General features: G+C 41.1%; 1 protein-coding gene across 2 annotated transcripts in view; it reads right to left on the bottom strand.

Annotated features, from left to right (window-relative positions):
• Positions 1–12437, bottom strand: part of NCAM2 (neural cell adhesion molecule 2) — a 224800-nt gene extending 212363 nt beyond the window's left edge. For both annotated transcript variants that reach the window (XM_068144456.1, XM_068144457.1), the window contains exon 1: positions 12255–12437. In XM_068144456.1, coding sequence (XP_068000557.1) covers positions 12255–12306 — 52 coding nt within the window. In that variant the 5' untranslated portion in view covers positions 12307–12437. The remainder of the gene's footprint in view (positions 1–12254) is intronic.
• Positions 12438–12830: the final 393 nt, after the last annotated feature.

Genomic DNA, 12830 nt, shown 5'->3' with positions numbered 1-12830 from the left:
GTTGAGGCACCGTCCCTGGAGGTGTTTAAGAGCAGGCTGGATGAGGCTCTGGCCAGCCTGATCTAGTGTGGGGTATCTCTGCCCATGGCAGGGAGGTTGGAACTAGATGATCCTTGTGGTCCCTTCCAACCCTGACTGATACTATGATACTATGATTGACAAATGGTTGGAAGCAAAAAAGATTTACTACAGAATAATTTACCTCCATAACATCATACCTCCAAAATTCAGTTTAGATAACACAGTTACAGTGCACAACACAAATGAATGGACACACTGCTAAAGAAAAGAAATGCTGCCAAATGGACACAGGGAAAAGCTCAGCATTAACCCAATCAGTTTAAGGTTAACTGTTTCGCTCTCATTTTACTTCTTGTAAGACAACAGAACCCCAAAAGTATTTTTATAATGCCAAGACTACAAAGAAAATAAAAGAATTCCTTATGTGGTTAAGAACAAAGATCTTTCATGAACATTTAAGCTCAGGCTGATAATGCAAATGTTTTGAATAAAAATGTTCACTGTGAAAAGTAGCTTTTGCTTTACTGTGCATTTCTCCCCACCACCAACTGGTTAGAAATCTTTTGTTCCAATTTTTGATGGGTTAGTAATTCTTTGTCATAATTGTGCAGCTATTTTTAGGACTGAATTTCAGAAAAGCCTCAGGTAACAGCACTCTAAGAAACTTTTTACGTTTATTTGACAATTCAAGCAAAATAAACTTACCGTTAGAAACGTGCCTACAGTTCAAATGGGAATATAAACAGCATGGCTATTCTAAATATTCCTGAATCTTATTGCTCTCTACAACTACCTGAAGGGGGGTTGTAAACAGGCAGAGGTTGGTCTCTTCTCCCAGGCAGCCAGTACCAGAACAAGAGGACACAGTCTCAGGCTGCACCAGGGGAGGTTCAGGCTGGAGGTCAGGAGGAAGTTTTACACAGAGAGAGTGACTGCCCATTGGAATGGACTGCCCGGGGAGGTGGTGGAGTCGCCGTCACTGGAGGTGTTCAGGAGGAGACTTGACAGGGTGCTTGGTTACATGGGTTAGTTGATTAGGTGGTGTTGGGTGATAGGTTGGACGTGATGATCTTGAAGGTCTCTTCCAACCTGGTCTATTCTATTCTATTCTATTCTATTCTATTCTATTCTATTCTATTCTATTCTATTCTATTCTATTCTAATGAACACTTGTGAGAATGCCTAGGTTACCTCTTCCCAACATTTTAAACGCCTCATGATTGCCTACTTGTAAGACAAGCAATCAAAGTAGGTAAAAAAGAGGAGACTCAGATGTTAACCCAAAAAAAATGACACTGCATAGCATGTCATCATTTCTACAAACATGGCTCTTATCAGGTTCACTCTACCTGCTAAAAACTATCCAATTGACCTTCATTCAATCTTCAGTGTTATGGCAGAACACAAAACTTGGCGCTAAATACAAAAGGCTTGTCACACAGAAGATACATCCAAGAAAGGCTTGTGTTCCAGTCTTAAATACTTTCAAAGCCACTGTGTCAAACTTTGTGGGATGCTTTATAATACGCTAGGACCATTAAAACAAAACTTTAATAGTTTCCCCTGAAAAACAAAAAGCAAAAGCATAACAAGCACACACAAAAACATACACACACACAAAACACCCTAAACACTAAACCTACTAACAATCAAAGAGAGAAATGTATTTTCTTTGAAGAAACCAAGCACCTTCTACAGAAGAGCAGTTATCATAACTCAACCTAGCAGCTAAAGGACTTTTCTCTTGAAAAGGAATGCATCTAGATGTTGTTTAGGTGTGGTTGCTCATCCAGGTTTTTTAAACTGAGATCCTAAGTAGCTACAAATGCAAAACACACAACTCATAGGAAAAGATATTTCTTCTCATCTACATAGTTTCCACAATCATACCTGCTCTTACATACAGCAGATAAAGTGTTCATTCATGTACCTAGGATGGAAAAAAGCCCAAAACAACACACAAACCAAACAGACTTGAGTGTGGAACGTAAAGGGTTGCAGGTAGTTCCTGAGATTTTAAAGTGCACCTATGATACTAATGTTTGGATTTGATACGGAAAGAAGTTAAAAAATTATCAAAATTCAGTTTAAAATTATCAGCATGTAAGCAAATTATGCATTGAGAACTGCATCATGCACTCAAAACCGAAATGTGATAAACAGACATCTGTACATTTAAGTTTAAGAATGGTAAAAATCAGAACAAGTCTACCATGAGTTTAGGAGAATTGTATTGAAAACGTCACCTATGAGTTCTCAGACAAAGCAATGTAAATTCTCTGTGCACACAGGCTGTGTAATCCAAAGACATTCACAGGAATGTATTGCAAAGGTGCTGAGGAGGATTATTTTGACTAAATGCTAAAAAGCTGTTGAACCTAGTGTGTGGAACTGCCATAAACTGGCAGAAATCCATTTAACATCTGATCACCCAGACAGTACGCTTACAGACCTACAGGCATGACCTGAATACTGAATGCCTAAGGAACAATTTTGACTAGTGTCACAACACCACAGACCAAAACAAATGAGTAAATCTAAACTCTCCAAAGCACAAAAAAGCAAATTCCCCAAACCAACTATGATCTGGGATGAAACATCAAAATGACCATAAGGATTACTTGCACAAATCTCAAATTTCTTATTTGTTCTCAGAGGGAGAAAATTGAATCAGTAGGTTACAATTCCTGCAATATGTCTTTGATTTTATTGTTTAAAAGACAAACCAAACAAAGCAAAAAAGAAAATACCACTGGAAAATATCCTTTATTGTCTCCTCATATATCATAGACCATGGCACACCATAATGTCCCTTCAATTCTTAGTTCTTTAGTGCTGCTAGCTTAGACCCATATTTGTCAGTACTACTTTATAAACATGCCTACTAGTTAGAAACACACAAACTTAGAACTTGATTTTCTATTCTTTATGAAATCAAGATTCCCACAAACGTATATGGCAAATATACAACTCCTGAAAGATTCAGTCAGACCCTGAAGTTGCAATCAGTACAACCCTTGAAACAGTACTCTTGGCACCCAAGTCTCCCATAAACCTCAGTAGGAGTTCCATGGCTGCAGGGTGCACATGTGATTTTCTTAAAACTATACAGCCCAGAGATAAGTGTAGCATTCATACTACAGGCAGTCTTCACTGGAACAAGTTAACCTTTGGGCTTTTGTTGTTTTGTTGGGTTTTTTTTTTCATAAATCTAAAGTTAGGATATTATTCCCCAAGACAGAAAGCACAGGAGTCCATGATTTTTTGCACTATTTATTACTGATGGCAATGGCCACTGAATTTCGTATCTCAGATAAGACTTACAAAATACGAATTCAGAAACAAAAAGCAAATAGAAAGCATCAAAAGCAAACCTTCTATCCTGAAATATGGTTGTCTCACAAAAAAATCCTACAGATGAGAAGGAATATCCACAGCTTTAGTATTGTGTAATTTTATTTGTGTATTATTGTTGAATATGCAATTAAATCATTTAAGACTTCATTTTCTAAGTCTAGTTTTCTTATACTTTTTAAGAAACATAAGCAGGAAAGACAAGGATTTAAGGTATTAAAAAACAATTAAAAAAATCTAATAACCAAGCATCTGGGTTTTTTTTACTTTTCCCAGAAACAACTATAGAGAATTGTGGGGGGGGTTTATTATTGTTTTCTTTTTAATATACGGACATCTAATGATGCAGGTACCAAAGTGTACTTGCAGTATCACAGTATCACAGTATCGCCAAGGTTGGAAGAGACCTCAAGGATCATCGAGTCCAACCTGTCAACACAGACCTCATGACTAGACCATGGCACCAAGTGCCACATCCAATCTCCTCTTGAACACCTCCAGGGATGGTGACTACACCACCTCCCTGGGCAGCACATTCCAATGACGAATGACTCGCTCAGAGAAGAACTTTTTCCTCACCTCCAGCCTAAACTTCCCCTGGCGCAGCTTGAGACTGTGTCCCCTTGTTCTGGTGCTGGTTGCCTGGGAGAAGAGACCAACCCCTTCCTGGCTACAACCACCCTTCAGGTAGTTGTAGAGGGCAATGAGGTCACCCCTGAGCCTTCTCTCCTCCAGGCTAAACAATCCCAGCTCCCTCAGCCTCTCCTCATGGGGCTTGAGAAACCTGCAGGTACCAGTGTAACTTGCAGGTGCCAAAGAAACTCTCAGTTCTTACTGCTTGAAGAAGTAATGTCTGCTATGTAACACCTATTAACAGGCTTAAAACAAATAGTTACATTTTCCATAAACTATGCACAATTTTCTCTTTTTCCTCTTATGTCTTGAGAACCTTTGTATGTCTTCTGGGACATTCTGAGGACCCATTAAATGCAAGCCTTTTACAACTTAATAAAGAACTCTCTTAAGAGCAATTATACTTCTTTTTTCTTGCTCTTACTATGCTCCAGTCACTGTTTTCTTGTCTAGAAATTATTTTTCATAACTTTTTTTTTTTTCTTTTAACCCAGCTGATATCCATTTATTCATATGCCATGTTTTCCTTTCAAGTGTATCTGCACTCTGTGTGTTCATTCCTTGGAGTCATCTTCATAGTTGCCAAATCTCTCTCAGCGCTCTTTTCAACAGAGTAATTACTCAGTTTTAGGCCACACTCTTTTGTAAGGCAGAACTTGCAACACTGACTACAGTGCAAAAGAGGTACTTGTGAACAAAGAGGAGTTTTACAATTGGCCTGATGCAGGCTTAATATTCAAGTACTTCACATTACCTTTTGTCAAATTAACAATTACCAAAACTCTAGGAAAATAATTGTCAAAAGTAAGAAAAATACCAAACAAAACCAAAAAAAGTAATTAAATCACTGGAAAGTCCATGAATAGAATATATAGTTCTGAGCCCACCACACAAGGGATGTGTAGCTTCTCTATGGCACATACCATTAGGAATGTAATGGAAGAGTCAAGCAAGGAATTAGTATTATATTCCATTAGTTACAATACAGCAGCTAAGTAACTGAACATTTTTTTCAGGCTTTTTTCCTTGTTTGCTGCTGACATGGTACACCAAGTATATCAAAGTATTGACAGATTTAAGAACAAATTCATGCCACAAAGATCTGCCAGGATTATTAAGGAAGGTGACATAGATACAACCTGATGCATCTCTGAATGTTGCAGTGTAAACTGAAATGAGCCTCACACTGTTCCTGTTTCATCCTTATTCTGTTTCTTTACAGATCTTGCCATGAGTCTGCTGGATTGAGGTCACTGAAGTACATCAATCTTTGTCCTGATTCAGTAAGCACAGTAGTCTGAGTATAGGATGTTGAAGAACTTTAAATATAATGCTTTATTATTTTATTTTTAACTGGCCTTCAGCATAGTTAACATGTCCCTGAACCTTTAGTTTATTTAGCCTTAACTAATTAAGGTCATATAATATTGACATAATAACATTGCAGTTTGGATTACATCTTTCCTGTTACAATAGAGAAAGAAAAAATAATAGAGTGATTAGTACAGAAAGTTATTCATGATAACAGACAGAATTACCTCTCCCTACCTGTTTATATACATACATGCCACAAGAATCTACATGCACTGCTTTATGTCTCACTTTCAGAATATTAAGTATAGACCTGGCTTCATTCAAGCCAAATTCAGCCATGGTAAAGGTCTACGAAGTTAATGGCTTTGAAATTGCTTGCAGCTTGACTGAATATGGTGCAGTGTATTTTAGTAGCAAGAAAATTGATGGCAATGATTTTGTTTAAACTGAATTCATACTATGCTCCAAATGGCACCTCTTGGGCAAAGTAATAAAGACAGCAACTTCCTGAGTAAGTTTCATATATGAATTCCAAGTATGAATTTCAGCTCATAGCTGAACTCAGGATACAACTGCAATGCAAATAACCAGTTCATTATTAGCCAGCTAGAAAGGTCATCTTGAAAAGGGAATTTTCATTTGTACACTAGTAAGTTATTCATGTGCTAAAGGCAGATTAAGTATTGCTTTGAATTTTGCTGAATTATTAAGTTATTCATCAACCTCTGTCTGCACTTTAGCAAATACTACTCAGGTAATTAGAACACCTCTGCAAAGTTGCAGTGAAAATTTAGATAGGAATAAAATTAACAGGGCAAAAGAAAGAGTTACTTCTTCCCCCTCCTTTTTCTGGAAAAGAGACACTACATCTTAAATAAACATAGACTGGCATGTCAACGTTTATGCTCTTTATAGAAAATAAAGGTAATTTTCTATTAACCAGAATTTCCTAGATCATAACAGCAGTATACATGGATAGTATTGTCCCATCTCATGCTACTTCAAAAATTAAAACTGTTTATCTCTTGCCATTTCAAAAGATGCTTTCACATACTTCAGAGATTCAAAGTGCACTGTGTCCAGAGAAGGGCCACAAGGATGATCAGAGGGCTGGAGCACCTCTCCTATGAGGACAGACTGAAGGAGTTGGGGCTGTTCAGTCTGCAGAAGAGAAGGCTCCGAGGTGACCTAATTGTGGCCTTCCAGTATCTGAAGGGGGCCTACAGGAAGGCTGGGGAAGGACTTCTCAGGATCTCCGGTAGTGATAGGACTACGGGGAATGGAATGAAGCTGGAGGTGGGGAGATTCAGGCTGGATGTGAGGAGGAGGTTCTTCACCATGAGAGTGGTGAAACCCTGGAATGGGTTGTCCAGGGAGGTGGTTGGGGCCCCGTCCCTGGGGGTGTTTAAGAGCAGGCTGGATGAGGCTCTGGCCAGCCTGATCTAGTGTGGGGTGTCCCTGCCCATGGCAGGGGGGTTGGAACTAGATGATCCTTGTGGTCCCTTCCAACCCTGAATGATACTATGATGCTATGATACTATGACTCCTCCTGCTTGGCGTGGCACCCTCCAAATTACACAACCAATGGTGCTTCCATGGAGCTACTCAAATGCAGGTTATTCAAAGGCTTAGGGGTTTCTTAAACAAGATTTTTTGAAAAAGCAGGGTTGTGTATGCACAGGTATTCCCTGCACAACATTTTAATATAACTTTCAAAGAGATTTCTTTTCCACTACAAAAACATTTCACTATAAACAGTTGTCACTGCCAATAGCTATAGCCAGATAAACTGCTCACCCTCTTTATATTGGGTTTTATTTATCTCTTTTATTATTATTATTTATTAAATAGAATTACTTTAGTTAAATACCTAAACTAAGAAGTTAATAAATACACCAAGGGGAGGGAGGGAGAGATAGGATGGGACACAACTACTAGGTCAGAATTACGTCATGATTAATTGATTAGGTCAAACCAGAAAGTGATAACAAGATATATTACATATCAATAGACCTGGATCTAGTCTAACAGACTCTAATGAGTTTCAGATTTGAATACATCAGGATACCTCTATGTTTTCTCTCATGTCCCTCCCATTTCTGTATTTCAAGAGACATCAAAAATAAAATTCAGATGACCCAAAATAAAATTCAGATGACCCAAAATAAAATTCAGCTGACATGTGACACCTCAGGATATCTTTCCTCTAGTATACCATCCTCATTTTATTTTTAGTACACATTTTCAAAAACAATAAATAAACAAAACCACAAATAAAACATCTGGCACCAATCAGTTGGTATAAGCTGTTTATCATATGAATACCAGTTCCTACTCTTTACCTGGAAATGTCCTACTCTCAATAACGGATTTTTAACTCATAGCCACAAACTAGTGCAGTTAAAACGCGGTTCCCGAAACGTTAACTTGACTCAATGGAATCAAATGACAGATGCATAATGTAACTGGAGGATTACTGGAGTAAATTGGGAGAAAAACATCAGTAAGCAAGCATGAATCACGTGGAAAAGGTACTTCAAGGAAAGGTCAGTGAAAGGGCAAAGAATATTTGTTCTCAAAATACTTGTTGAAAAAGGAGAACATGAAAGGCAAATCATACATATGCTAGTCAAAACACTTCAATAATATTCCCAGAGATACATACAGTTACCTATATAGCATAATTTATTCATTTAAGATGAAAAGATAGTCAAAATTATGCTCTTAGAAAAGATTTTGAAGCTTCATCTCTATGACTTTATCTTTCATGCCCTTCATGATTTAGAGCCATTGCAAATGGTAACAGTATTTCTAAGTCTATTTTATATAGGAGTGCATGAGATAAAGCTCTACATATTTCACATTCATCCCTTCTTAAGTCAATCTTTTAGAAGGCCACATCAGCAAAGGCTTATTTTCAGGCAGATACCTAGAATTTCATAAATTCCACATAATGAGGAGTTATATAGGCTAAACAAGCAAACCAAACATTAGGTTTTGTTTGAATTATTTTTCAAGGGTGAAAAGAAGGGAGGGTAGTAAAACTTAATGCGGCAGTATAAATCAACTGGTAGCAGAAAACAATAGTTACCTGAAGTACCAGGATACATTTCTTCCTGCTTAAAGTTCCTCTTAATCCAGTAGACAAAATCATTGACTCAAAAAAATTCCAAATTTCATGGATTGCCCACACAAAAAGTAGACAGAAACAGGATTCTAGAAAGGAACTGCACTGTGGTGAACAATACACATGCTGGCATCTCTTCTGGGAGATGTTCCTTAATAACAAACAATCCCTTATAAACATTTGTAAAGAGAGACTCTTCAGGAAAAAACAAAACTAAACTCAGTAACAAAGCAGTGAAAAGAGGAAACTTAAAGCACTACAACTGACCAAGTCCACACTCCCATGAATCTCCCGAAAGAGCACAAAAATTCTACAAGCAAACCATTTTCTACTTCAGCTTAACAAAAAATTACTGACTGAAAGAAATGTCTATTATGTGGAGTGATGAAAGAAATAGGACTTTGCAATATGGGAAGATGTCCATTTCACCCACTTTGAGTGAGTGCTCCCAGACACCAGTAAAAACCTCCTCCTCTGAGTGTTGTATCACTAGATATGCTAGAAAGCATATTGCAGAGTGGAGTAGACTATTTTGCTGGTTTGGAGAAGGTGGGGCAGAGCGGGGGGAAGGGTGTTTTGTTTAATTTTTTACTCAAACAAAGCTAATTAAATTTGGGGCTTTCACTCTGGATGAATTGTCTGGACATCTTTGAAAGGGTAAGAAAAAAATCCCTTTGTTTTAGCCTAGCATTGCCAGTTAACCCTCCCCTCCTTGGGATGAAATGAGGAAAGGGAGCATTTGGCCCTGGTAGATAATTATGACATTCATAAGTTCTTAACTTAAGGGGCTGGGGGAGGGGACTGCTGTCTGCTACTTGTTTTCAACATGCTCCAATTTTCTGAAATGGAGCAAATACATCACGATTCCCTCTCCTCAGCCCTTAATACCACCACTTCCCAAAGAAAAAGCTCTATTATTAGAAATATAAATCCTTAGCCTAAGACTTTTAATATTTTAAAGGCAAAGGATCGAAATCTAGCTATTGGCTTTTTCTTAACTCTCCACACTCTTCTGATGTTTAAGTAGAGACAGAGAACTCATAATCATCATTTAATGCTCTGATACCACTTATTTTCTTAAAAACAAACCAAAAATGTCACAAACACCACAGCCTTCAGTTGATGCTATAAGTGTTCCCCGCCACTGCATTCCTGAAAGATGACAGATCCCAAGTTTTTGGAATAGCTTTTCGAATTACTTGATTCACTTCAAGTAGCTCTCAAGATTACTCCAGGGAGATGTCTAAAATAAAAATGCAGTCAATCACTCACCACAATGATGCTTATTAAAACAGAAAAAAAAAAAAAGGCAACACAAAAAATCCCAAACAAGCCAACACTGTAGAATTTTCCTCTCCCTTAGCAACCTAAATGGGAATATTCTTCATTCTTCATACACAGATGTCTTCCCACTCCCATTTACTATCCCCTGATGTGGATTGAGTCTGCATGTTACTGCTATTTCTACAAACAGTTCAAAAATCCTACTCCCCTTACACCAAAACACAAAACCAAAGCAAAATATGCACACATAAAAATATCAACCAACTGGGGGGAAAAAAAAAGCGTTTTAACTACATAATAAAAACTTACTACCAATACAACAGATATTCATCTCTCCTTTCCAGCTCCCCCCTCGTATCCATCCCCCTATAATTTTTAAAACTCAGTTCAATAGTATAAAGTGTTTCACTCTACTATTTATCTCCTGACATCTGTGATAGTAAGATATCAATACTACGTACTCCTCCTACGCTGCAGTAACTACACTCCACAAACTAGCTTCCTACTATTCCTCGGTTAGAGGAACCACGGAACACGTCTCCGCTCCACACATTACACCCAGATAGACCAATGCAAAGTCTGAAGGAAGCTTTCCCGTTTCTTTTGCCACTCTAGTGCTGGCTGTGCTGAAAAACCTCCAGACTGTTTATGAATCACTGCTAATTGTGAGACGTCGAGAGCTCCTCCCGAGGTGGCAAAAGCACAGAAACATTCTTCAATAACTTGAGGGCATGTGTTGGCTCTTTGCTACATATCACCACGACAAAATGTCTATAGGGTACGAGGTTAGGCAGTAAATACATTGAAGGAGACCTTCAGAGCTGCAGTGTCAATACCTCAAGGCACAATGCCCCCTCCCCCCCTTTCTCAGGCACAACAGATCTCATCAGATCACTCATCAGACTCCGTGTAGCGTCTGGGGGAGACAGAGCCCCGGAGCTCGGTAGCTCGGGTGCCCGTGCGTCCCCGCTCTCCGGGGCGACTCCGCGGTGCCCGCACGGAGGCGGACGGAGGCGAGAAGCAGGCAAAGGCACCCCCGTCCCGGTGCGGGGTATCGGCCGCAGCCGCCGTGGAGCTCTACCGCCCCCTGCTGCAAGGCAGCGGCGGCAGCACCAGGCGCCAAGGGGTCGCTCCCGGCCGTTCCCAAGCCTCCGTTGACAACCATCTGGGTTTTGCTGGTGTTTTGGGTTTTTCAGCTCCCACCCCCCTCCTAAATCCCCCTTAAAAAGGCTCCGACAGCGGATTCTTGCCCATCCCCTCAGGTGCGGGCAACGCAGCGCTTTCGTAAGTCTCTCAGAGGAGGCACTGACAGCCCTGTCGAGGCTCAGCAGCCCGGTTCGGCCTCAAATGAACGCCAGAAACTTGCCCGAGCAGTTGGGAAACACCGCAAACGATCCCCTGGACACCGCGGGGCACCCTCGCCGCGCCACGCCGCGCACCAGCACGCTCCCGGCGGCCCTCCCCCTTCCTGCCTCCTAAAGTAGCACAAATCTTCAAGTAACCACACCGGTGGCATCCTAAATAAATAAATATTTCATTTAAAAATATTTGCTAAAAAAGAAAAAAAAAAAAAAAAAAAAAACCAAACAAACAAACCAAAAACACCACCACCAAAACCCCACAACCGCACAGACGCCAAAACGCCAGCCGCACCACAGCCGCCAGGTATCGAAGCATTGCGTGGATTATAAAGGCATATACATGTGCAAAAAGAGAACAGTGCCCAGAGGCGCAACCCCAGCACGCCCCGTCTGCACACACACACACACACACACACACACCCCCCTGCCTCCGCGGCGTTATTTCATTGACAAAAAGTCTCCACTTCTGCGCACACGCCCTCGGCTGTGCCCCCACACCGGCACATCCCCACGCGCACCCCCCGCCGCTGCGAGCCGAGGGGCTCGGTGTCCCCGCAGAGCGAGCGGAACGGTCTTGAGAAGAGAAGAAAGAAACCCCAACAGGGAAGACTTCACGTTAAGATTTCTCACCAGCTCTACCGGCAGCACTTCGCTCCTGAAAATGAAGCCAACGTTGACTTTTGCTCAAGCAGACTCGTATTTTAAAGCACGACCCCTGAAAGATGTGTTTATTTTTTTTATTTTTTTTTAAATCATCTGATCTCTCTCCCAATTTATGGGAAAAAAAAAAAAAAGAAAAAAAGGAAGAAGAAAAAAAGCAAAAAGGCGAAACCGCATGTAAAACAGCTAAGTGCACTTAGCACCTTCGAGCTTTTTTTTTTCTTTTTCCTTACAGATGACACCACTTGCAGACTTACAAAATAATAACAATAAAAAAGATGAAAACGCAAAAAGGGAGAGGGAAAACGATGAAGCAAGTTTCAGGTCCTCTTAAATTGAGTCCCAAGGTGATATATCGCTTTATTTTTTATTTTTTTTTTTTTTTTTTTCCCATTTCCTTTCCGGTTATATGCTAACCTGAGCGAGCACTCAGTATAGGTAAGAATCATAATTAATGGAAAGAAAAACCAGCAGCACAAGGAAGGCAGCCCCGGTCCTACCTTGCCCGCTACCGAGGAGCAATCCGAGCAGGTAGAAAGGCAGGAGGTTCATGTTCAGGAGCTTGCGCCGGTGGACAGTTCCAAGTTGGATGTGCTCGACCAGCACTGCCAAACCCTGCTGCCGCCTGCGCAGCCCCGCACCCGCGGAGCGCCGCTCGCCAAGTGACTACCAGCGCCTCCCCGTGCCGCACTATATCGGGGAGGCAGCGACCGCCGCGCAGGAGGCGGGCACAAAGCGCCCCGCGCTGATCCTTCCGCGCCACATTCAGAGCCGAGCTACCAACAAGCGGTAGCACTGGCAGATTCCTCCGCTGCTGTGAGAGGCGGCGACGAGCTTGAAGGATCTCTCCCTCCCGCCTCGCTGGTAGCCTCCTCGAGGGGGTGAGGCAACTCTGTCGCCTCGCCATCGCCGCCACTCGGAGTCTGCTTCCCACCGCTGTCGCCTGATGCGAGACAGCCTAAAGGGAGATTCGGCGGCTTGACAGAGAATCCTTCTGGGAATTCAGAGCTTTTTGGGAAGCCAGAGCCTAAAGCGGCGCTTCGGCTGCGAGGGCGAGGGGAGAGCAGCGAGGGGCT

Source organism: Melanerpes formicivorus, unplaced genomic scaffold (assembly GCF_026170545.1).
Source record: "Melanerpes formicivorus ecotype bairdi unplaced genomic scaffold, bMelFor1.0.p_v2 SCAF_11, whole genome shotgun sequence".
Classification (NCBI taxonomy): Eukaryota; Metazoa; Chordata; class Aves; order Piciformes; family Picidae; genus Melanerpes; species Melanerpes formicivorus.
The sequence above is the reverse complement of the archived record's forward strand: the minus strand, read 5'-3'. Positions and strand labels throughout refer to the sequence as shown.